General features: G+C 35.0%; 1 protein-coding gene across 7 annotated transcripts in view; it reads right to left on the bottom strand.

Annotated features, from left to right (window-relative positions):
- The window catches only part of QKI (QKI, KH domain containing RNA binding), a 159,010-nt gene that overhangs the window by 118,909 nt on the left and 12,254 nt on the right, over positions 1-27,847 (bottom strand). For all 7 annotated transcript variants that reach the window (XR_015726167.1, XM_045805470.2, XM_045805468.2 and 4 more), the window contains exon 2: positions 1,647-1,789. Coding sequence is in view for 6 of the 7 variants with exons in the window: in XM_045805470.2 (XP_045661426.1) it covers positions 1,647-1,789 (143 nt within the window). In the remaining variant the exon portion in view is untranslated. The remainder of the gene's footprint in view (positions 1-1,646; positions 1,790-27,847) is intronic.

Here is a 27,847-nt window from a genome sequence, read left to right as displayed (position 1 = left end):
ACTGAAACACCAAACAGCAGTAGATACCAACTGGGATAGCTGCCAAATCCTAACTTCCCATCTCTAGGAATCATTCCAGTCATCGAGGGTGGGACCACAGTAATCATGTCTAGGTTATATTAGTTAACCTCCCATCTTTAATCATGGTAAATTGGTCCAAAACACATTTTCTCTCCTAAGAACCTGAAGTTTGAAGATAAAAGTCTGGGCACGGAAACCAAATTATGTTAAAAGCAAGGGTCTCCAAGAGAAAGTCTGAATTCCTAGTGCTGAGGTTCTCAAAGGACCCTGGCCCCTCTCTTACAGGAGGCTTTGTTCTCCAGCCATTTCTTTTAATCTTCTGATACCCAATTACCTTCCAACAAACTCTTTGCCTACATTATCCAGAACTGTTTATATACGTGCAACCAAAAATACTTACAAAGTAAATGTATTAGCCTTAAAGAAAATTGTATTAGAAATGCAACTTGTGAAATGTCAAAGCTTTTTTCCATTAATCCAACTTTTTCCATCTTTAGACAAGTAGAGGGTCCATCTAATCAATAGAGTCGACGTCACATTTTGATCTTACAATACCAACTCCTTCTTGCAGAATAGTTTTTGCTTTCAGAATAGTTCCCTGAAACCTAGCAAAATACCAACAGTTTGCCTTCACGTACTCAAAAGGCACTGGAGCCAATTACGTACAAATATTATGCACATTGGGAGTACATGGTAAATAACCATAAAAAAAGGTTCTTAAGTACCTTATATTCCAATGGAAAGAAATAGAAAAATAAATTAAAACACAACAAATAGCAAGTGCTCCTCAGAAAAACGGAGAGAGTTATGTGAAACAATGAATAACCAGATTGTCTGAGATAAAATAGAGAGGGGAGGCTTCTCTGAGTTAACATTTCAGCTAAAATCTTAACCACAAAAAGAAGCCAACCACTGTGCAGCTAACATAAACGTATTTAGGCTGGGAATAGACCTGACTTGTTCTAACAGCCAATGTGACTATAGTGTATTGAGGAAGAGGGAAAATCACTTAAGATGAGGTCAGAGAGACAGAAAGAACCATATGACACAGGGCTTTGTAACAAACACAAAGAGTTTGGAGCCAATGATAAATTAAGTGGCACAGGACAAGGAGGCTACTTGCAATGAGATGTTTATGGAGAACAGTTGAGCAAGAAACAAGAATGAAAAAGACAAAATATAAAAATTATGGACAGTGGTTATCATAAAAATTCTGGAGCTGAAATGAAGCTTAGCTGTCACATAGTCCAACTTCTCATTTTACTGAAAGGATGACATAGCCCAGGCTGTGGTTTCTCTGAGGTCAGATTAAAGATGAGTAGAGAATTGTAATCTGGTGCTCTCTGCGACATTCAGGCCAAACCTCTTTCCATAATTCTGGCCTCAATGTGAAATCTAGAACCAAGTCTTTACCATGTACATTTCCAAAAGTGACACAGCAGCAATTAAATGAAAACATATCTAAAAATTTTTAATTGTCCACACCAAATTAATCATTCTTCTAGTCCCTCACATGACATTTTTTTAAAGCAGTTGACAATGGTTAAGTATTTATCACCAGATACATCCCTTCCCCAAGTATGTGAAGCAGAAAAAAATTGAATAAGACAACAAAATATACTTACATCTGGATATTCTTTTACAGGCACATAAAGTTTCTCTTGTAACTGAACAATAGGTCCCACAGCATCAGGCAATTCTGCACTCCTTTTCTCTGTACTGCCATTTAATGTGTCATTGTACATGTCTTTCCGTACTCTGCTAATTTCTGTTAAAAGTAAAAATTTTAAATGTGTTAGACAAAAAAATATTCTTGCTAGTCAAGGGAAAAAAAACAGAAGGTAGGGTAGGGTTTCATTGATAGTGTTAAAGAGTAAAGAATTATTAACCTATTCTACCATTGCCTGGATTAAGTCTATGTTTAAGAGGACTATAGCCTTAATTTCTACCAGAAATCAAATTTATACCATCCAAACAATATATTTTATTTTTTTAAAGATTTATTTTTTATTTTAGAGAGTGAGCAAGCGCACTGTGGGGGGAAGGGACAGGCAAAGGGAGAGAGTCCCAAGCAGCCTCTGCGCTGAGCATGGAGCCCAACTACGAGCTGGATCTCAAAACCCTGAGAACATAACCTGACCTGAAACCAAGAGTCAGACGGTGAACTGACTGCACCACCCAGGCGCCCCTATATTTTATTTAAATTAACTGCAGAGCCCAAGCTCTTACCCTCTTTAATATACCTGTAATTTTACTTAATTTCTCCATGCTAAAATGAGGTCAGTCATTCCAAATAAGAGCTTTAATCAAATAAGAATGCCTATCAGACAAAACTAATAACAAAGGCTCTTTTATACTTCAGAACCAATCTGTCTGAATGAGATTTTAAACTGGATTACTTCCTTAGCTATTTTAGGTATCTCTGGAATATCCAAACAGATGTCCAATAGATAACACAGATTTTAAGTTCAGCAGAAGTCTGAGTTTGATACACAAGTATGTTAGTCAAAGCTTCTGAGGCTATAGTGGGTAGCAGAATCTCACAGAAAAGATGTCTTAGAGAGGACAGAGGGAGAAAAGAGGACTGAATGAATCCTAGAAAAAGCAACATTTAAGGAATAAAGTAAAGAAGATCCAAACCATGAAGAAATGAAGGTGGACAGCAGAAATAGGAAAGAGAGGTGTCAAAGAAGCTGAAGCATGAAAGAACCAAGAACAGTGTCAAATACCACAAAAGTATGGTAAGGTAAAGAGAAAAAGAAGGTATCTTGGATTTGACCACTAAGCCACTGGTGATCAGAGAAGTTTCAAGGAAAAGATGGTTTAGAGAGATCAAACCACACCGGGTTAATGAATGAAATAGAAGAAGAAAAGCAAGTACCTAAAGTCAGTGACCTTTTAAAAAATTATTACGACAGTTCCCAGGTATATAAATGCACTTCTTATAAGAAAAAATATGAGAAATCCAATGAATCAAGACTTGCACAAAGAAATCGATTAATTCTTTCAAGAATTCTTTATTAAGCTTCCACAATATGTTAGAGGATAGACCCCTGTCCATTAGAACATACTGTCTAAAAAGGGCTATCATTACTAAATAAGCTGGATGCCCCTTCATCTCTCCATGCTGCAGATTACATTCTCCTTGGGGAAAAGGCTTCTGTCCATTAGTATTTAAAAGTAAAATGCCTTTTATTTTTATCATGTATTTTGACTGCCTTCCAAACATGGAATTTCAATCTACTGCTATTAAGGAACTATGAAATATAAACACACACTTTAATTTTCTTAACTAGTTATTTATATCACTTTGCTAAATAAAACCCAACACAGTGAAAAGTCATGATCAAAGGTGTTCTTACCCAGTTAGTCTTAATTCAGTGAAAATACTGTATTACAATACATTTTCTGCTTCAACGATGGCAACATTCATTTTATAACACGTCTTATCTCTTAAATAACAATTTGCTTGTCAAAGCTTACCAAATGTGCATCTCTGAATAGCAAATGAAATTTTTAAAAAACCAAAAGAAGGTTCCTTGGATTTAACTACATTATGAAGGCAAGACTTCATTAAGTTCTTTTTAATACTACTTAGTTTCATAACAAAATCCGTCCTAAACATGTCCAGTATCAAACTAGTGTTTATTTTACATTAGCATGCGACAGCAATTCTCCAATCAAGTTTTCAACCACCAAATAATAAACATAAATAACTGTTTACATAATTACAGCAAGTAATTAACCAAAGGACATTATGGAAATTTAATTAAAATTATGCATATATCCTTTAGTCCAGGTCTCTATATAAAAGCACTTTCAATACTAATTTATTACATTTAAATCTCCTCATTAAACTGCCTAATTCTTATGATATTAATAATGCCGATATAAAAATCCTGACAATAGCATAAAGGAAAACTATAGATAAAATATGCTTATAAATACAGAAGCAAACATATTAAATAAATAGCCTCCACCAGCATATCAAGTGAATAATGCACCAACGCAGTGGAATTTATACCATGAATGCAAGAGTTTGATATTAAAAAATGTATAAGCAGAGCAATACAAAAGAATAAAAAAGAAAACAATGTAAACAGGTTGTAAACAAGTTTATCGAACTTAGAAAAACCAAGAGAATTATAAGAAAATTCAGATGACTAAATTAAAAAATATATAGATACAACACTAATCAATGACCTTCACATACCCACTTAGATGATAAAACAGAAGATATATTTACCATTTAAATTGTATTTCTATAAATATTTGTGTGATTCTCAGATTAATAACTGAAAGTTCTGTGAGATTCTGCTACCCACTATAGCCTCAGCTCCTAGAACAGTGCCTTAAACACGGTGGGCCCTCTGTTAATTCTCAGTGGGCCCTCTGTTAATTCTCAGTGGACTGGACATATGGGTGGGTAAATGAGCTAGGTTCTAAGGCATTAAAGTTAAACAAGTCATGGTTTCAAGCTTTCAAAGAAGTTAGTTTTATATGGGATATATATAAACAAATAGATACTTTAAAGTAGAAGAGTAAAAGGTATAGATTAGAGATGGTGGTAGCACAAAGCAAGACCATCAACTCTGCCACAGGTGGTTAAGGTCAAGAAAGAAGTCAAGAGGAAAGAAACTCTGACCTTTGTTTTCGAATGACAGTATGTGAGGCAAAGGTAGAATGTAATTATAAATTCTACTTTAAGGATAAAAATTCTTTCTACCATGTTTCTTTCAGTCTGATATGTCACTCAATTTAATAATACAAATTATAAACAACACTGTACTGATGGGAATGAAAAGATGACCAAGTCCTAGTTCTCAAAGATCTTACAATCTTAGTCATGGTGGGGGTCTGACCAGCTGAGTACTACCTTTATCAACAGCACCTTTCTAACCAGGAAATCACTAGCAATACTCAAGTCAAAACAAGTTCTGGGGCGCCTGGCTGGCTTAGTTGATAGAACGCACAACTCTTGATCTCGGGGTCTTAAATTCAAGCCCCACGTTGGGTGTAAAGATTACTTAAAAAAATAAATCTTAAAAAAAAGTTCTGATTCCAGGTTTAACAGTAACTGTTTGTGTGATTTTAGGTAGTCTCTTACTTAACCTCTCTGCACCTGTACCTCATTATAATTAGAGGTTGCTTACTGAATGACTCAACTAAATCCATTGTTTTCCAACCTCAGTATGCAAGGACTCCATTTATTATTTTCTCCCCTAACTCCCCATTTTATTTTTTTATTTTAAATTTTTTTTAAAAGATTTTATTTATTTATTTGACAGAGATAGACAGCGAGAGAGGGAACACAGCAAGGGGAGCGTGAGAGGGAGAAGCAGGCTTCCTGCCGAGCAGGGAGCCTGATGCCAGGGAGCCCAATGCGGGGCTCAATCCCAGGACCCTGGGATCATGACCTGAACCAAAGGCAGACGCTTAAAGGCTGAGCCACCCAGGCGCCCCTTCCCTAACCCCACATTTTAAAACGTTCTGTCTCCAAAGCTTGTAGTACGTAAGTCCTGGCAATCAGAGGTTTTTGTTAATGTTATACCATCAAGTTTATCTAATCAATGGTCAAAATATTACAGACATTTGTCATGGGTATGGGTAGTGTTTAGTTCCTTTGTAACTGGTGGATTTACAAGTGTTCATTTATGAAACACAGAAGTGCTTCATAATTAATATATTTTATACAGCTGACCTTTGAACAACACAGTCTGTACTACACGGGTTCACTTACATCCAGACTTTTTTTTGATAAATACAGTATAGTACTGTCAACATATTTTCTCTTCCCTAAGATTTTCTTATTTTTTTCTCTCTAGCTAACTTTTATTTTAAGAATACAGTATATAATACATATGGCATACAAAATATGTGTTAATTGACTGTTTATATTATTGGTAAGGCTTCCAGTCCACAGCAGACTATTAGTAGTTAAGGTTTTGGGGAATCAAAAGTTATACATGGATTTTTGACCATGAGGGGAGTCAGTGCCCCAACTCCATGCACTGTTCAAGTCAACTATATAAACTTTTGTATCAAACATTGCATGATAATGCTCAAATGTCTCATCTCCACACTAACCTTTGTCAACCTACAAGAGTAGTTCAGAGGATTAAAAGTTCAGAACCATTTGTTTAATCACCTAGTATAAAACTTACCACTACAATAACCCCAAAATCCCCACTATCAGGACAACTTGTTTTAGACATCTCTCAAGTTATTAAAGTTTACAAATTTTACTGAATCAAAATCACTCCGAAAATTTCTCCCATTTCCCCCCCACTCAACACTGCAAAGGTCATAAAATAGATCCAAAGCCTTGTTCCTATGACAAAAATACTTAAAACAGTTCTATATGTAAGTATCCTCTTCTTTGAGTTATATAATAACATGGTTTTATACCCTCTCACTCATTTAGACACACTTCATTTATCTATGCCCTTTAAAATGGAAATCCTGTACCACGCACATCCTTCCCTGACAAATGAGAATGCAGACAGGCTGCTTACCTCCAGTCCCAAACACTCCAAGTCCACAGTGTGTTGAAGAACCTTTCCTTCTTTGATGAGCATTTCATCTGACTCAAATGTTGGTGGTGCTAAGCCAAGTTTCCACCATTCCATACTTCCACAACTGTTTGTTTAGACACCGATACAATAGGTGATTTAAATTTTTTTCCTGGTTGTTTTCTACTAGACAAATCCCTTCAGACCATTAATCTATCAGCTGACATCCTTTCGGGGTGACTATTCTAAGTCAAGCATCCAACTAACTGCAGTTTCATAGTGCACACATTTCCGCAGCTTGCATAAGGCACACCTTATCAAACAACTGATGAAATCTCAAGACACACTAGGATCCAAACCCCCATTTGGATCCACTAGTTTAAAACAGGAAATAATCTGTTTTGGATTCCAGGTTGTATCATCAAGTTTAGAATACAAACCTTTCAGCTTTGGAGAGTATTCATTCACCTTTCCAGCATTCAGGGTCCTCTCATTTTCCATGTTTTCTAGAATTGATATATGGTAATGACATTTTTTCAGATTTCCATATCCTGAAAACTACTTTTGTTTTAAGACTGAAAACTTGTTTCTGTCATACTACTTACTGTCTCCTCACATTCCTCTGTTTTAACAATCTTGATTTTTCCCTTTTCCAAACTAAAACTCAATTATCAGTGAATTTTGCTCTTAAGAGGGAAAATAGTCACTGCACAGTTCTCTTCTATGTGACCTGTTAATATTACATCACCTTTTTCCCTAATTTACCTAACTCACGAAAAACTAAAAGCTTTGCTTTAACATCATACTTAACATTTCACGAGGCTCAATACATTTTTGCCTTTGGCTCTTTATCACCACTACTCTTTTTATATCTGAATTACTGTATGTGCATCCCACCCTCTGACACCTTAAAATTTTGCACATTTTTTAAAAATCTGTATTGGGTTAACTAACATTATCAACCTCTCTGTGGAAAAGCAAAATATCAGAAATAAGGATAACTTGAAGAACTATTAGAGAACAGAAAAATAAAGGCTGAGAAATCTAAATTATAAAATTAAATAGTTATTTCCCAAGACAGACAGATAGATAATGGCTATGTATAAATTCAATACTGCAATGTTGGAAGACTGGATAAAGACTAGAATATAACCCTATTTTACTGACTGATTTAGAATTTTTTCAACAAACTTAAACCAAGAAAATAAAAATTAGGAAATGAAATATAAAAAATATTTGCTGGCTCAGTAGTACACAAAAAAGCTACTAATGATATACAAATAATATAAAAGTATAATGCATGAAAAATTATTTTCAGGATTTTAACAATACAAATTAAAAGACAACTTTTTAAAACACTAAAAACATTTTCATATAAAACACATTTTATATCCGGTGTTGTGGTAGCTAATTCCAATTGTTCAATCAGTTTGCTGCTGTTATAGACCTATACATTTTATTTGGGCAGCTATTTGCTTTTTCTTTGAGCCTTACATTTAAAATCCAACAAAAAAATTATCTTATCATTATAATACAGCTGGACCTAAAATAAATGAAAATGTTACACTGTCATTTGACCATTACTGCCTCATTTTTAAAATTAATGTTTTCCATTAATTTATTCAGTGAAGAGCCACTTATTTATAAAAATATATGCTTTGATGTACATAGTAAAAATTTTATAAGTGAAGTTAAAATGACAGCTTTCATCATTTTAATTGAACTTTAAATAGGCTCTATGATTTCCTCACTATCTGCTGGACACTAATCAGGCAAAGGAACATAAAAAACAAAGGAAGATTTTAGTTACTTTAGGTCTTAATTAACAAATTCCTAGTTTCTATTTACATGAAACTTAATAAATCTTAAAACAATAATATTAGGAGTCTATTTATAACCAAACACCACTTTAGGTGATGGCTGTTACGTACTTAGAGGAAACAAAGATCTCTTCTGTAAAAAGTAACTGCTAATTCAGGTTTTACTAAATACAGGGAAAGTTTTGAAGATATTTTGAGGAGAGCAAAAATAATATAACTTCACTGTACTTATTTTAAAAAGCCATACCCACTAGGTACAGAAAGCAAATGATTTAAAATACAGGTTAGTAGCGACTACACATTTAGTAAAATGTGTTTAGCTTACTTGAATAACCAAATAAATCTGATTTAATTTTGAGGAAACTGCTTGGAAACTGGCAAAAAAAAGAAAAAAAAAAAAAGGAAAATTAAGCTATCCATAATTCTCTAATGGGACCTGACTTGGGAGGTTAAACTCACAACCATAAGCAAAAAAAGAAAAACAACAAAATTAGGTTTAACATCATAGCTCTCCTTTGAATTGCTTTGGCAATTTAATTAACAATTGTGTAGCGTTGTGGATAAATTTCACATAAAAACATGAAATAGCAAAGGTCTTATAAAAATGTCTATCCTAGTTCCATAATTGCTCTCAGCAGCAGTTTTTTTTTATCATGGAAGGCATTTAACAGTAGCTGCACCTCCCTGGAAAAGCTCTTTCAAAGGCTACAGAAAATAATATCTATTATATGATTCAATTTATACATGTATTTTTCGATAGACACACAGAAGTCAAAAAAAGGATATAACTATTAACAGTAATCATCTCTGGAAGATGGATTTACAGGGACTATTTGGCTTTCACATTAGATTCGTGTAAGAATTTTTTTTTTTTTTTTACTTTTGTAAAATAGTGAAGATATTTTCATTAGGATGTTACGAAGTACTTTAAGTCAAAATGTTGTATATGATACTGGATTCCCTATATAAAATTATAAGGATTAAGTCACTGACTCCCAACTAAAAAAAACTACAAAGACCTGTTTAACACGGGCATCTTCCACCATACTAAAATACTTTATACATGAATTATTACCTGATTCTCACCATAATGTGAACTAGATACAATACCAACTTTATGAAAGAAACAAACAAAGGAAAAAAAGTAGTACTCAGAAATTTAAGAATTTGGTCCAGTGTCACAGCAAGACCAACCACCTTTTATTTAGAGTTTCACAAAGGACTTTCCAGAATAAGAAGCCCTTAAAACTTACTTTAGGGGACGGTAATTAGAAAATGGAAAATAGGAAAATGGAACAAAGCAGATTTTAGTTTATTACCAGCCGTGCTCTAACAAGTTCAGTCCACTGTTTTACTACTGACTGCAAAAATGACTACAGCCCTCCTCTTTTCATGCTAACAGAACAAAGCTTCAGTGGGTGAAATCTAGGCGTAGGTACCTGGAAAAGTGACAAATCTGAATGAATGAATGCATGCTGTTGTCATACAAAGAAGGCAAAACAGGCCATTACAAAGAACAGAATGGGGGAAAGCATTTTTTTAAGTGAATAAAAACCAATAATTTAATTGGACTAGGCATCCTTTCTCATTTAAATTGGATTCTGTTTAGAGGTCATTTTAAACCTGGTTAGTTTTATATATGTCAAGGCTTTTTTAAGAAAAATATTGCCTTCTGGTCATTTAGTTTTTTAAAATACATAGGGGAAACCAATCCTTATCTCTAATATAATATCCACTGTATTAAAATGTAAATCTGAAGGTAAAGAAACCTAGTTAAGAAACACCATTAATGAAGATCTGAAGAAGATGCAACCATAAACCAGCAGATGCTACTGGGATCCAGGTAAAAAGTAATACTTGAGAATCCAGCAATTCTTATTAATAACTCTTTTCCCAACCCTTTTGATATTTCTAGAAGAGAGATAAATTCATAACAATGGAAAATGGGTGCCCGAGAACAGGGGTAGATGAGAGTTGTTGTTTTGTTTTGTGTTTACCATATACTCTTACACATGCCGCCTTTGAAATGCTTAGGCATCTCAATACATTAACTTCTTAAAAATAAATACTTGCCTTAGAAGATTTTACTCATAACAATAGTAACAGATTACTATCCATGAGACCACAATGATATAAACAACCGATAAACAAATTCAAGAAGGAGAAGGCACAGATGTTCCTTACAGAATTCCAGTTACCATGGAAAGAGATACAGACATAGAAAATCACCACAGTGGTAAGTACTGCAGGTGAGAACCAGTCAATGGGTGCTGCTAAAATTAGTGAAAAAAAAACATGAGAAATAGGGTATCTGTTCAGGGTATCTCCCCATAAGTCATTCACTAATTACAAAGGGAAAAAAGCAACTATCCAGGGGGCGCCTGGGTAGCGCAATCGTTAAGCGTCTGCCTTCGGCTCAGGGCGTGATCCTGGCGTTCCGGGATCGAGACCCACATCGGGCTCCTTGGCTGGGAGCCTGCTTCTTCCTCTCCCTCTCTCCTGCTGTGTTCCCTCTCTCGCTGGCTGTCTCTCTGTCACATAAATAAATAAAATCTTTAAAAAAAAAAAAAAAAAGCAACTATCCAGTGGAGAAACCTGGCAGAGTCCACCTTAACCAGGTGATCAAATACTATCACCAATAAAATACACGGAGAAAGGCCAAACAGTAATTTTGTTGTTTTCTTGCCAAATATGCACAACCTTAATCTAGTCATGAGAAAACATCAAACAAACTAAAATTGAAGAATAAAATAACTGACCAGTTATCTTCAAAAGTATCAAGAAAAGCGTCATGAATGTGACATTGTCAAAGACTGGAGGATACTACAGAGACATCACTACTAAATGCTGTGTGGGATTTTGGACTGGATCCTGTACCACAAAAAGGATATGAATAGGAAAATTGGCGAAGTCTGAGTAAGAGCTGCAAATTAGTAATATTGTATCTGTGTTAATTCCCCAGTTCCCCTAATTGTACTGTGGTTATAGTAGTTCTTACCATTAACCTCTGTGCTATATTTCTATTTTTGTATAAGTCTAAATTTGCTGCAAAATAAAGTTTTTGCTTTGGCCTCAGAGTTACTTATTCTCGTTGAGGGGGGATAGTTGAGGGAGAGAATGAAAGTCATGCAAATGTCTTACTTTTCTAGTGATGGAAAAAATTAAAATGCCTGCTTACCAATAAAACTGAGGATCTCAAAATCATTAAGAATAATCTCCTTAATTCAAAATAATCTTTTAGATTTTCTTTAATAGTTACTGCTTAAGAAACGCATGTACTTTAAACTTGTCTTAAAAATATGAAGACTACAATCCATAAACAATGATCTTTCTATAGGAATAGAACCTTTCTTAATAACCGCAAGTAGTAAGGGAAAAAAGCACTGGCCTTGAATTTACGCAACCTAGATTTTATTTCTGATTCCCTGCAAGATCTAGCTGTGTGGCTTTGAACTTAACCCTCTGGGTCTCAGTTTCCTCTGCTGTAAAATCAGATCAGTTCTATCAATCAGAAGTCTGGGCAACCTTCCTGTTTCTTCTGAGAACCTCATTTTGTACCCTCTGCGTATCAATACCCCCAAAGGAAAGGGATGCATAAATTCACCAACCAACCAAGAACCACAGATAGTCAAACCTACTCCTTTCAGAATTTACATTTCAAAATGTCCTAAACTAATGGACACCAGGATTTATTTTAAAAATCCTTGTAAAGTACCAAATACTCATATAACCAGGCTCTACATATTTATTTTTGTGGGAAGTGAGGAGAGGTTCACCCTATGCATTTTATCCTCCTCAAGCTCCAAATTACTTACCACTTTAAAAGAAATCTGGCAAATGAGTGAAAGTAAAACAGAACTCCCAAAGATTTTGAAGGAACTATGTCTGTGTAGGGGGAGGGGTGGAGGTAGGTTACTTTTCCTACATAACAATTTCTTTGATTTTCAATTATCCTTTTCAATTGTATTCCAAATTCCTCCTCAGCTCAATGGAGGAAAACGGAAGATCAGTAATCATGTACTCCCCCTTGTGTATCTGAACATCACCTTAATTCCATAAACTTAAGCAAATCAATGTCAAATGACATTCACAGGTGTTACAGCAGCCCATGTACGTGAGAAATCCCTCATAGTAAAAAAGCTGTTTAAGCCATAATAATCAATCTACTGTATACTATATTGCAAAGATCTTTTACAGCAAGCACTAAGATTCAATTAAAAAACTTCCAAATTTGTAACAAGAGCAACATATACAGTACCTTCAGATGTCAACATAATTGATACTGAAAACATTATTTTAATATGGTACTTTAATATGATCCCCTTTAATGAAACAAAAGTCAGTTTACTTTACAAAGAACTAAATTCAGAAAATCTAAGTAATGTGTATGCTACTGGCTACATTTACTACATTTTTATTGCCTCTTAAAAGTATACATTTTACTATCATATAACAATATTCTTAGAATGCAATTTTAATATGAATTTATAAAATACAGAATACAGCACTCTTCTGAGACCATAAAAGTTTAATTTATTAGAATGGAAACTAAATGTTATCATATAAAAATATTACCAAAATAATACAAGAAAAATCCTGGTCAAGGACATTCCTGAACTCCCAAATACCTGTATTCAACTGTCTTCTAAACATGTCACCTTGACACACTTAAAACCAAACTCCTATCTGTCCCCAAACCTGTTCCTCCTGATCTCAAAAACTGGCAAGTCCATTCTTTCACACATCATATCCAATCCACCAGCAAATACTGTTTACTCACCTTGTAAAATATACCCAGAATCCCACTGACCCCCTTTACCTGCTACCACCCTAGTTCCAGCCACAATCATTTCTCACCTACACCACTGAAATAACCTACGTGGTCTCCCTGTTTCCACCACTGCCCCGGTCAGCCTAGTCTCTGTTTTCCAGAGTTAGCCTGTTAAAATCCAAGTGACATGTCACTCCTTGCTCAAAACTCTCTAATGGAGTTGTTCTCACATTTTTTGGTCTCAGGACTCAACTCGTAAAAAACTACCAGAAGGAGCCTTTATAAAAAGCTTTTGTGAGAGTTACACCTGTTAATACTTACCATACAACAAATCAAAACTGAAAAGTATCTAAATTACTTGTGATTCACTTTAACATAATAGTAAACCCCATTAAATTTTAACAATAAACATTTTTTTTGAAGATTTTACTTATTTATTCGACAGAGATAGAGACAGCCAGCGAGAGAGGGAACACAAGCAGGGGGAGTGGGAGAGGAAGAAGCAGGCTCATAGCGGAGGACTCTGATGTGGGGCTCGATCCCAGAACGCCGGGATCACGCCCTGAGCCTGAAGGCAGACGCTTAACCGCTGTGCCACCCAGGTGCCCCATTAACAAAAAACATTTTATCCAACAAAAAAGTGAGGAGAGGCACTGTCTTCTATTTTTGCAAATTGTTTAAATGTCTTTCTTAATAGAAGCAATGGAATTCTCATGTTTTTTCCCCTCGTATCTTCTGAATTCAATCTGTTGTAGTATCACACAGCATATAGCCTCTGAAACACTCCACTACAAACTCAAGTGAGAATGAGAGTAAAAAAGTCAAATAACTTACTATTAGGAAAATAGCTGGACCTCACAGACTCCTAGAAGACTGCCCAGACCACATTTCACCAATGCTCTAATGACTTCCCATCTCAATTAGCGTAAAAGCCCAGGTCCTCACAGAAGCTCCCCTTTACCCTCCCCCACTTACCTTTCTGACCTGCTCTCCTAACTAGTTACCACCATCTCCCTTCAACCCCCATCCCTCATTCACAGCTACAGCTACAACTACACAAGGAACTGCAGGTCCTGGCCTCACAGTTTTGCAGGAACTCTTCCCTCCTCTTGGAAGGCTATTCCCCAGAGAGCAATATGGTTCACTCCATTACCCCCTTCAAATCTCTGTTCTAACATCAATTTCTCAATAAGCCCACCCAGATCTCCCTATTTAAAACCACAACCTGCTCCAATCCATCCAAAACACTCCTATCTCCTTTATCCTGTTCAGTGTACCCTCAGAACCCGTATTGTTTAATATATCATAGAACATATTTATTGCTCATTGCCTGTCTCCTACTTAAGAATATAAACTCCTCCGGGAGGACAGACAGCTTTGTTTTTGTCTTTTGCTATATTTCCAAGGACCTGTATCCTTGGGGAAAAAACACTTTCCTTTTTTTTTTTTTTTTAAAGATTTTATTTATTTATTTGACAGAGATAGAGACAGCCAACGAGAGAGGGAACACAAGCAGGGGGAGTGAGAGAGGAAGAAGCAGGCTCATAGCGGAGGAGCCTAATGTGGGGCTCGATCCCATAACGCCGGGATCACGCCCTGAGCCGAAGGCAGACGCTTAACCGCTGTGCCACCCAGGCGCCCCGGAAAAAACACTTTCTGAACAACCTTAGCAGGACAATACAAAAACATGCAAAGCTACAAAAACATGCTTGAAACTTCACTCAAGCATCAATAGGTTATTAGCTTCATGATTTATTCCCCTTCCCTTTAAAACTAACAGAAATGCACTCCCTTCTCAAAAGGGCTTGTTGTATTTATTCAGGATTTGTGAGAATCTGAAACACTTAGTTAATAACATGTTCATTATATCAGTGTTAAATTCCTCTGGTGTGTTTTAGATCAAATGACAAGAAAAAATACACAAGCATCTAAATGAATGGGCTTAGCTTTACAAAACCCTAACCCATAAGGAAAAGACTGCCCCTTATCAGGACTGCACCAAAGGGGTTATAATGATTCATTCCTCTTGAGGTTTTTTTGTTGTTGTTGTTTTTTATAACCTCTATATTTACAATCTGCACAGTTTGCAATCTGTTCAAAGCTTATTTAGTAAAAATTTTAAGAATATAATAAAGTTTTTCCATTTTATTTCCTAAAAGTAGAAACTGTTTATAAAATGGATTGGCCTGAATTATGACCTCAAAGAAGTACCTCAATGTATTTCATATTGCAAAATAAGAATTTTAGCTTTTAATGAACAATAATTTCTCATTATCATCTTATAACAATCTAAGTCAGACAAATATTAGAAGTATTATATTGTATTCAGTGGTCATGTGGTGATATGGTTAGGAGAAAGACATTCTTAGAAGTAATTATTCAGGGAAAATGGGAGTCCTCAAATAGGAAACTGAAATTCAGATTCAAAAAGAGCTCTTACTCCCTCTGGACTTCACATTGCAGCTCAAGACTGATCGTTTAAGAGTAGACATGTTTGACAAAGCCCCTCTAGAAAGCAAGCCAACCAGACATTCAGACAGGGCACAAGGAGGCATCTCTATAGAAGACAGTTTAAAATGAATTCCCCTTTGTAAACAAATTACCCAGCTGTTACTCTCCCTCTATTTCCCTTGTTATCTAGACCTTTCCCGGGGCTGATTTAAATGCCAAAGGTATTATACTGGGAATGAAACAGTTGACTGTGGTGGTAACGGTAGCACACAACTAGTGAGGAGGCAAAGCACCTCTTAAACAGAATTTAGAGTAATGAGATCTAACTTCTTCCTAAGCAATGAGTGGCCCCTCAAAGTCTGCCTTGGAGGTCAACACTTTCTTATCTGGTTAGATGGATTTCCTTACAGGAAAGTACTATTCTCATCTCCATTTTATAGTTAAGAGACCAAGATTTGGGGGTCAAATACTTTGACCAAAGATCATATAACTTGTAAATGAAAAAGTCAGGATCCCAATTTAGGACTCCGTATCACACTGCCTCTCCGATGTTATTGTCCCATCTTGATAATGGGAAAAGTAGTGTCAGAGTACAGTAAAAGCCACACAGAAAAGAGAAAAAAGATGAGAAGAGTGTAGAAATTGGAGATATAGATAAAAAGAGGGGAAAGTAGAGAGATATACACAGTAATGAAGGAAAGAAAGAACAGTGTAATCCAAATTAAAACTAGAATGATAGTCTCATTTAAGCTCTAGAGGGACTAGCTGCACATACTTCAACATAGTCTACATTTACTCTCACCTATAAGGACCATCTAAGATAACTCTAGACCTAAATTTCTGAGTTTCACAGAAAAAATTCTTTCAACTAGAATAGTATTTGAAGAGTCTCTGGCACATACTCAAACTGCAATTATTGACTGAATATATCCAATTTTTCTATGGTAACAGGCACTGTGTTTGGTGCTAGGGGTGACCCCGATAAGCAACATGGTTCCTGCCATCTCAATTCTTCTAGTAGTAAGAACTGGTTTCTATATAAATAGACTAGAGGGCTAGAAGTGATTGATAGATGAGGCTAAGTGTCCTGGTATAATACCTGGACCTGAACACTGGAAAAAGTCATTTTTTTAATAATTTTTTAAGTTTTATTTATTTATTTGAAAGAGAGATAGAAAGCACAAGTGGGGTGAGGGTCAGAGGGAGAAGCAGACCCCCTGCCGAGCAGGGAGCCCGATGTGGGATTCGATTCCAGGACCTGGGGATCATGACCTGAGCCGAAGGCAGATGTTTAACGACGGAGCCACCCAGGGGCCCCAAAGTAATTTTTTTTTTTTTAAAGTGTAAGTCAGAATTCTATGGTTTCTTTTGCTTCCACAGTAGAAAAGATCATGCTAGGGAAAACTGGATTCTAGGTATGTAAACCCTCACTTTACTTATTATGAAGGAATGGAGAATAAAAGCAGAAAAAACATGATGTATATTTATCACCCTACTAATACATATTTATGTTGATGGAACTGATAAATGAAAAATGCTTAAAATATATACTTCTGCCCCCCTCAAGGATTTTTTCCAAATCTTAGTCTTCTGACTCCTAATCCCATCTATGTACTGGACTGCTACTTTTAGTAATGCCTATAATTATCCAGGCAAATGCTTCTGTTTTTCTCACTCATGGTACTTTTTCATTTACTCAAAAACTTCTCAAAGGCAGAGGTCAATGAACACTCGTGTATTTTAGAGTAGCCAAGCTAAGGTTTAAAGACATGGAAGTTACTATACAAATAAGGTATTTGTTTCTTAAAACCAATACAAATTTTTCTGTGGAAAAATCACCAAGGCCTGCCTTAATAGGGGCAAGTGGAAAATTACTGATACTAACCAAAATCTAAAAAATCTAAAAGCAACCTATTTCAAACAGCACTCCACAAAACCTATCACACTGGAAAATGAGTGAAATCCACTCACTAAAATTGAATTTCTCCCTAATTGTGGTTTAAAACCAAACACTACTAGAAACAGGAAGTACAGCAAGATATATATCATCTTTTGTTGGAGAATTTCATAGGCAACAGAAGAGTAAAATGTACATTAGAACTCCCCAACACTTTTTTTTTTTTAAGCAAGGAAGTGGAAAAGGCCATAAAATTTTTCAAAATCAGGCCAATTCACAGGTGCCTGGAGGCAAAGTAGTAACCTGCAGTACGAGGACCATCAGAATATCAAGACTTAACAAAAAGTAAACCCACTTTCAGTGAACCACTGTCAGTATTAAATGGAACAAGCTTTGAAAGAAACTTAACATACATCCTGCATTCTGAATATGTTGTGGTGTTTTTTCTCTTATGAAAAGAATGACAATGTCAAATAAAAGCAAGCTATTGACGTTGATATAGGTGCTAAAGGAAAACTCCAAGTCTCCAGGTCTTTGTGCATAACTAACCTAATAACAGTTCACAAGTCACATACACTTTTACTTTTTAAAAAAATTACTGAACAGCTGACTACAAAATTATAAATAATAATCTGTGACAAAGAAACAAACTGCTGAAAATGCGATCTTTGATAAAAATTATTGTAATATCTCAGTCTGTCTCCATTTCATCTATAAAATGAAATTCGTTCCACCTCACAGGATTGCTGAAAAGATTAAATGAGGTAATGAATATATATTTATAAAAAATACCTAGGGGCGCCTGGGTGGCACAGTGGTTAAGCGTCTGCCTTCGGCTCAGGGCGTGATCCCGGTGTTGTGGGATCGAGCCCCACATCAGGCTCCTCCACTATGAGCCTGCTTCTTCCTCTCCCACTCCCCCTGCTTGTGTTCCCTCTCTCTCTGGCTGTCCCTATCTCTGTCGAATAAATAAATAAAAAATATTTAAAAAAAAAAAATACCTGATACATAAACTTATGTATGTTCATATCATCATTACTAATGATAATTGTGATTTAAAATCATATATTCTGGAAATGCTGTTATCTTGACAGATAGGTCTGAAAAATATTAACTGCTGCTTTAATGAATATCTGTTACCTAAAATCTGGTCTTTTCCCACTCTAGAGGCATAAAAGACAATGAGAAAAGGCACCAACAAACAAAAACTCTCTGCAAATGACTTTTCACGTATAAATTCATCACACATGGCAAAATGGAAGTAGAAAGTAACAAAGATACAGTTTAATTTTTCCAACTCACTTTTACCTCCTCAGTAAGCACCTCCTCAGTCAGCCATGTTTTCCAGAAAACCTTACAAACTACTCAAATACAAATATCACAATACTCTTGGCTTATTAAAAACGACTCTTAAATACTTGGAGCAGATATTCTCTACAGCACTATCCCAGAACACACTTTAAAAAAGGTTAAGAGCTCTTTGCATCAGGATCTAACCTGTTTTGGTTTAACCATTTTTCTGGAGTTTAAGATTACTTTAACCTCAAATAAATAATTTGGGGAATGAAAAGTTGGGGAAACAGTTTGGCCTATAAATATATATTTTCATAACTATAATAACTTAAAACAGCTGTCTTAAAAAAAACAATAAGAAAAGATCACATCTTGTACTGTCACCTTGATACCACAATATTACCGCAAACACCCATTATTTCACTCCTCTCTGACAACCCATTACTTGAGCTAATTCAGTGATGTGACTGTTCAAACACATGATTCTAAAATCATTTCAGAAAAACTTAGAATCTTAGATGCTTCAGGTGTTTCAGATTCTGGCATAAACAATCTTGAACTAAACTGTGCCGACCTTTATCACAATAGATTTGGATGTGAATTTAAACATATCACCAAAAAACCATCTCAAAAAATAAACTCCCACCAGTAATTATGGAATTTGAATTTAGTATCAGCTTATAAACAACTAATTATAGCCATCTTCCTACAGAAAAGTGGTAATTTTAATGAAATAAGTACTACATATACACATGTGTATACATATATACTACTTCCATCAATAAAATTATACATGAACTATATACGTTATATACTCATATACACATATAACATATAAAACATTAAATATATTACTAAAATATATTAATACTTAATATGTATACAATTCATACATATTCCATATGCTTTATTCTAGCATCATCTTATATGTTAAAGATTTTATTTTTTTCTGAAATTGAAAATACAGCTTTCCACATATTGATTTACTGGATCAGGAACATTAGAATTAAAATAATTATACTGTATTTCTCTCACAAAGGCCTAGCTTAAAAAGTATTTATCTTTAGACTCTATCTCTGAATTCTAAACTTGCCTCAGCTTATTTAAGCCAAACTGTATCAGTGATAAGAAAATAGAGGTACTGATTTATTTTAAGATTTTTATCTATTTATTTATTTGAAAGCAAAAGAGAAAGCACAAGCAGGGACAGGAGCAGAGCCAGAGGGACAAGCAGATTCTGCGCTAAGTGCGGAGCCCATTGCAGGGCTTGATCATAGGACCCTGAGATGATGACCTGAGTGGAAATCAAGAGTCAGGCACTTAACTGACTGAACCACCCAGGCGCCCCTAGAGGTGCTGATTTATTTTAAACTTCGTAAATGTCAGAGATGGCTAAGCATTCTAATTTATCTTCAACATCACATGGAGGCTAACTTCTCATATGGATGTATCACAATCAATCTAGCACTTAATGTAACTTAAATGAAAGTACTTTCAATGACAACTGGAACTAACTTCAACAAGAAGTAATACTCTTTCTTGCAGGTTTTCATGCATTCAGTCTCATGTGCACAACCTCAATAAACTGTTTCCTAATTACAGAGAATTTGTACAACTTTTTCTTCCTTCTATTCTTGCTTTTTCCAACCACCAAATAATAAATTCCCACACTGACTTCAAGCTTAAACATTTCTATTATTCTGTACTTAAAGAGAACAGACTTACCACAGCTTTACTCCTATTAAATTTTCTAGGTAGTACAGTTACCTTATATAATCTATTAATCAGGGTTATGTATCCAAGTAAAACCTAATAACCTCCTAGAAGTAATCCTCAATTCCCTTTAGAACACAACAGTTTCAGGAAGTATACTAAGAAATATTATTTTTATATTTCACATTAGCATTTTTCATTTTAAATATTTACCAACCTTCGAATAGGTCTCACCTTCCAACAGTCACAAATAATTCTCTGAATTTGGAAACAGATATCTGTTAACAAATATATGTACCATGGGAGGAAAGTGTACTCCAAAATGCATGGTACAATATACCAAAATTCAGGATTAAACACTCTGAATACCGTATGTTGAATCAAGGGTTAGGTTATTCTAAGAAATGACAAGCATTAGTCACCTAGAGTAAAAACTGACAAAGCCCAGATTTCCCATAATACAAATTCTACCATTGTGTTTAAATTTTATAATATAAACTGTTTAAATACAATATAAAGCAGTTAAGACTGATAGTTTACATATTCTATCAATTGAATGTTATTTATAAACCCAGAGTATTCTGCATCCTTTAAGACTGCAGTTCATCATATAAATGGCAGAAACATATATTACAAAGCATATCACCATAAATGTAGTAAATGGATTTCAATTCATTAGACATATCACGTGCTGAAATATAAAGTCAGCAATATTTTAGATATTTAATGAATTATAAAAATGTATGTGGTTAAGGCTTTAATGTACAAAACGTAAGCAACTTTAAACCAACCACCTTTAGCTCTTAAACAGAATGCTAAGTGTCATTCATCTGAACTAAGCAGGCCAAGCAAAATATCCTGTGATTCCTATGTTCTCCTCAATGTCGAAATGGGTGGATAAATTTAAAGCCTGTTCCCTCAAGAGTTGCTTTATAGGCAATTTTCTCCCAGTATCAAGGTCTGCAATTTCCATTTGGCTGCCAGTTTGCGATTAAATTCATCACCTTTATTATAAAAATGTGCTTTACTCCATGGCCTGCTGCACAAGAACTATACGAAAAACATTTTTCACTGCTAATGGCAAAATCATTCTAAGGCAACCACCACATCCACTCAGACATTAGCTTCCTCAACCTGATGTAGTAGCCTACATCACTCACAGGAGAAACTAACAATTTTGTAACTCACAGAACCTAAACTCTATAGAAAGGCCATGCTCTAAATTTTTTTGGATAAAATGCAACCAATCTTGTAATTTTTATATTCAGTGCCATTGTGAATGAATTAACCAGAAGTCAACATAGGGAATATTTCCATATTTCAATAAAATGACAAAATAATTTTTAAGTGTTAGATAATTAAGTATTCATCTTTTTTAAAAGTTCATGATTTGCTTTGTATCTTAACTTTCACTAACCGGGCAAACAGCCAATGGTCAAATTATAAGATACACAGATAGATAGGGGCGCCTGGGTGGCTCAGTCGTTAAACGTCTGCCTTTGGCTCAGGGTGTGATCCCAAGGTCCTCGGATCAAGCCCCACGTGGGGCTCCCTGCTCTGCTGGGAGCCTGCTTCTTCCTCTCCCACTCCCCCTGCTTGTGTTCCCTCTCTCACTGGCTGTCTTTCTGTCAAATAAATAAAGAAAATCTTTTAAAAAAAAAAGATATATAGATAATGTTTATACTTAATATAACCCATCTACCTAACTTTACCTCCTTAATAAGTCACAAATATAAGGTTTGGAGGTAAAAGAAAGTCAGAAAAGAATAGTATCTCCCAAATAAAGTCATTAAAGCTAGTCATCATGACATATTTGAGAATACAATATTACTCATTTATAAGATTTAGATTTTTTTAAGATTATCTATAAAATTAACATTTACTTTTACAAACTTGACTTCTATGCCAAAACCTCAGAAATTTCTTAGTCCAGTAAACTTGAAATTATCCATTTTAGAATTTAGAGAAGAAAGAGAACTAAATTTCACGTTAAATGAACCCTATAATCAGAGGAATTATCAGGTTATTTAATATGTGAACCTCCAAGAAATTTTCATCTACCTGCTAGAAAATGATGTGATCCCTTCCATCTTAACCTGTGTACGCCTCTGACACAGCACTTAAAGCACTATACTGCAGTTTCTTATTTCATTTCTCTCTCCATACATGGCTCCTTAAGTACTGGACTATGCCTTAATTCATTTTTGTATTCACAGCACCCAGGAAAGTGCTAGATTAAAAAAAAAAAAAAAAAAGTTCGTTGAAAACTAAGTCACAGCAGGAGTCAACATCAGTTTTGCTAAAACTACACAAGTCATAACCCACTAATTCTATAGTATTAGTCACAACCAACACTTTTTAAATGACATAGAATGGGGACTCCCTGGGTGGCTCAGTTGGTTAGGGGTCCAACTCTTGATTTTGGCTCAGGTAATGATTTGAGGGTTGTGAGATCTAGCCCTGTGTCTGGCTCCCCACTCAGTTAAGAGTCTGCTTGAGATTCTCTCTGTTTCCCTCACCCTCTGCCCCGCCACTCATGCACACGTGTGCACACACTTTCTCTCTCTAAAATAAATCTTTAAAATAAATAAAGAAATGATGTAGAATGGGAAAAGAGTAGATTACACCATAGGTAAGGAACACAAATATTATTTAATGAAGCTTTCATTTCAGCTGTTTGGTTATATAAATATGTATGCACATAACAAAATATTTCTCTTTTTAAGTAGTATTCTAAAACTTTGATATATACCTTTTTTCGCTCACATCTATACCATTTTTCTGGTTTACACTGCCAGGATATATGTACTTGTTATTCAATAAATAATAGTATTAACAAATCAAAGAGACTCTTGATTCACAAAATCAAAGATTTCACTTTGAGGTTCCTCTTAATTATTACTACTTGCTCCAATGCTTTAAGCATCCACAGATAAAGTGAGTAAAAATTTTGTATATTCAAATACGGACAACTTGACACACATCTGCAGTACCATGTGGCATATTTTATGATGTTCAGTTCATATATTTAAATAAGAAAATCAAAGGTGTTAGTCCTTAAATAAAAATGAAATGTGAAAAATAAGACTCTCATGTCCCTTACTACCCAGTAAAATGAATGCATTTTTCTATAACCTAAAATCGAACAGGATTTTTAACTCAGATCTTACTTTCACCTTCCCTAATTACTGTCATTCTCTTACAGGATCCACTTATTCTCTACTCTCTTCCCCTTTTCATTTTTTTTTTATTCAGGATTCATGAAACAACAACATAAAGATACCGCTCCTAAATTTTTAAAGATACCGCTCCTAAATTTATCACCCTTCAAAATTTAGATAAACTTACACTAAACATTACACAACCTGTACAGGACATCACCACACACAAGCCTAAATACTAAGTCTCGCAATGACAGAGAATCTGAACTGAGTATTTAGAAGACACTACGTGGCTTTCTCATTTTCCCTTATCTTTACCTTAGACTTTTACCCCATTATTCTAAGGCAAATGACCTAGATCTACAAGGGGGACATGGAGAGCTTACTCCAACTAATGACTTTAGAACACTGTGTAAAATATAGACAGCGGAAGTTCCTTTGCTCTGTACGCTAAACTGCATCTAGACCTAGAGTCAGCTGGGTGGAAAGTGAACCTAGGAGGGCCTTTGTCTTTAACATCAGTTTAATGACAATATCACTGTATGCATTAGATGCTTAATTTTAGTCTTATTTACAGGAAAAGTTAAAAATACCCTGGGTACAGAGGCACCTGGCTGGCTCAGTCAGTTAAGCGTATGACTCGATTTCGGCTTAGGTCATGATCTCAGGGTTATGAGACTGAACCCTGTGGCACTGGGCATGGAGCCTGCTTAAGATGCTCTCTCTCCTTCCTCTCCCTCTCTCAAAAAACAAAACAAAAAAACTCAAAAAACCATGGGGCGCCTGGGTGGCACAGCAGTTAAGCATCTGCCTTCGGCTCAGGGTGGGATCCTGGCGTTATGGGATCGAGCCCCGCGTCAGGCTCCTCCACTATGAGCCTGCTTCTTCCTCTCCCACTCCCCCTGCTTGTGTTCCCTCTCTCGCTGGCTGTCTCTATCTCTGTCGAATAAATAAATAAAATCTTTAAAAAAAAAAAAAAAAACCAAAAAACACAAAACTCCTTAGGTAGGTATTTCAAGTATTGAAATAAAATTTAAAATAATTAAGACTACTCACTTTAGGAGGTAATCACAGTACACAAATTATCAGTCATAACATCATTCCCCACAGAGGGGATTGGGCCCAAAGGTACTCTCTGACTGACTAATAATACCACTTACAGACATATTTCTGTCACAAGAGCCAAATCAACTACCATTCCTGAAGTCAGCAGTTTCTGATCTGTACAACTTCATACTCTTCGTAAATGAACTACACTTACATATATAACAAAAAGATAGAACTGTGATCACTGAGATCATTTCCAACTTCAAATCTCTGAATTATAGGTTTTTCTTTGAACTAGAAAAAAAATTTTTTAATGAAAATTTGTTGGGCCTTCCAGACAAAATGCTATTATTTTACCACCCACCCTTACACTTACCCTTCTTTAAAAACTGCTAATTATAAATGTCATCAAAACTTCACTTTATGACTGCTGTAACAACAAAGAAAAAGAGCTAATATCTTACAGATTAAAAACTAACAGAAAAACCTTAACTAATTACTGACTTACAGATCTTACAAAACTAATATATCACAACTGTATCACTGCATCTCAATGTTTATTAAACAATCTAACAAAGATAAATATTTTTCTGTTCAAAATTCCTCTTCACCTAACAATTCAGTAGTTCCCAACTTAAAAATTTTAGACTTAAACCAAGCATACGTTAAAACAATCAACATTATTTTTCTGTGCGTTATCTGTTTTAAAGTATTTTCAAGTTTTATGTTTAAGTTGTCAGAATTCTGTTAATTTTCTTTCATTTACAAAATTATTTTTTAAAAATAGCAAGTCTAAATTTTTGAATTAAGCAAAATTCACTGTTGAAACCATTTGCTGTGATTGTTATACAAAGTCAGACAGGATACTTTTTCTTGCTTCCTTTTAGATGGAATTTGAAATAATCCCAAACTAAATGAAATTTAACTATCTTTTTCAGAAAGTACTTTGATCTGACTTGAGAGTATTCTCATCCAAAAATTAGTTAAGATTTCCAAACAATTATTATTTAAACCCTCTTCTCCCTGGGATCCACAGTCTTTATAATCCTCTTTCTAATATTTATCATAATGTAGCCTCAGGCCACTAGTTCCAAAAAGAAAAGAAAGAAAAAAGGTATTCCTTTACCAAGTAATTTCAGAAAATACTCCCTTAAACAAAGTTAGCTTCCTTTAACAGATCCTGGATATTTAACATGTCACCACATGTTGAATTCACAAAAGAATATGCAGCACTTCTTTGACTACTTTTATTCTCAGATTACCTCAGGAGGCCAGTATTACATGGAACACACTTTGCAAACACTTTCCCTATAGCCTCTCTCAATTCAGAGTTAAATTAGCAGATCTTCAATCTCTCCCATCCAATATAAGATTGTTAGGTCTTTCAAGCCATTAGAGCAAAAGCAAAGAGAGAGAAAGATGACGGGCAAGCATATGGCAAAAACCCATGCCATACATACAGGACAAGATATGCTAGCAACTCATCTATAGTTTAGAGCTTAGACTCACCAGTTCTATAAATCACACACTCACTAATTCCAGATAAACTTCCTTCCTCCAGGCACCTAAACCCAACACAACCACCAAAAGACACCTACAGAAAAGAACTAAAATAAATGGTATCATAAAAAGGGTGGGTTAAGTATATCCAAATGTACTAGTAAAACAAAATAGAAAGCCAAACAAAGCATGCACAGGTTAAAAAAATAAAGATAAAATAGAAGTTAAGAGGCAAAATACTGGGGTGGGGGCAGGTAGGGATTAAGTCCAGAAAGTCTAAAAATATGCAATAAGCAGAGCAATCTATCACATGAATCTACACTAAACAGAAACATGGAGGCAGATAAAGGGGGGGGGGGGGGAACCAAGACGTAAAAAGAAAAGCCTTAAATGGGTCTCCCATTATCAACACGATGAAATCTTTTTCCAGGAATTTAAAGCTTTCTACAGAAGAGATACAGAATAATTTACTTCTTTCTCTTACTCAGAATGTCCTCACATTCAAAGATAGTGTTCCCTGTGTCTAGAACACTACTCCCTTACCTTTTCTCTACTTCAATCCTATCTATCCTGCAAGAGCCAGGTGAAATTTTACCCTTGTTTCTGAAACATTTCATAATCTCCCCAGCCTAACACAATCTTAGCACTAGTCTCTCAACCTCTCTTGGTTATAGTCCCTTATATTACTTTCTTTTCACACTATCTACCTTATTACTCAGACAACCTGAACGTAAGGAATGAATCTGAAGCTTTGTTGCATACCTCGTATGTTACACATAGTATGCATTCAAATTTACTTGTGAATACAATAAAAAATTCTAAATAAATATGTCAAGTCATTAAAAAGTAAAATATGCAACTCTGACATTACTCAAAAATTAAATGTCACATAATAGTAATCACTTTCTACTGGAATACAGTATAAAATGCTGACTTCCAATTAACTACACTGCACAAATGAAAGAGCTTGGTATTCACACGGCCATTACAATATTTAGTAACCTAAGGCTTTTTAAACAGTGAGTAATCAAGTTCTGAAAACATTTGATATTATCATCACACAAGCTTACTGAAAACTAAGTGATAGGTCGAAAAGAATAGTTAAGGAAATTATAATACATCTCTATAGGATAAACTATGTTAACATAAAACTATATTGTCAAAGAATATGAAATGGCAGGGGAACATGCTCCTGATGTAATTTACTTACACAGACAGCACTACAGTAGGATCACAATTGTGTTTTATCCATAAATTGAGAAGGGGAAAAAGTCTAGAAGAGAATTTGCCAAAATGTTAAGAGTGATTATCACTGAATTATGGGTAATTTTTACTTTTTAATTGATATACTTTAGTTCTTTTCCATAAGATAAATACTTGTTATAAGAATAAAATGTTTAATTCCTTATAACAAATTTTACGATTACTAGAACAAAGAAATTTATGCCTCTCATATACTCTAAAAGAACTATAAGAAACAATTTATAAAATGTATACACAAAATTGGCCACAGGGAAAAACTTTCCCTGAAAAATAATACTTCGTATTAAGGTTCAAAAGCAATATGCTGTGACACCTCTCTGTCCTCATCACCACCTTTCCAAGGATTCAGAGACCAAAAACCACACTATTGCCAAAGGTGAACTAAAAATGTTTGCATC

This window comes from Ursus americanus, chromosome 11 (genome assembly GCF_024610735.1).
Source record: "Ursus americanus isolate L20-20 chromosome 11, mUrsAme1.1.p, whole genome shotgun sequence".
Lineage (NCBI taxonomy): Eukaryota > Metazoa > Chordata > Mammalia > Carnivora > Ursidae > Ursus > Ursus americanus.
Note: the sequence above shows the minus strand (reverse complement) of the source record. Positions and strands in the feature narration are given on the sequence as shown.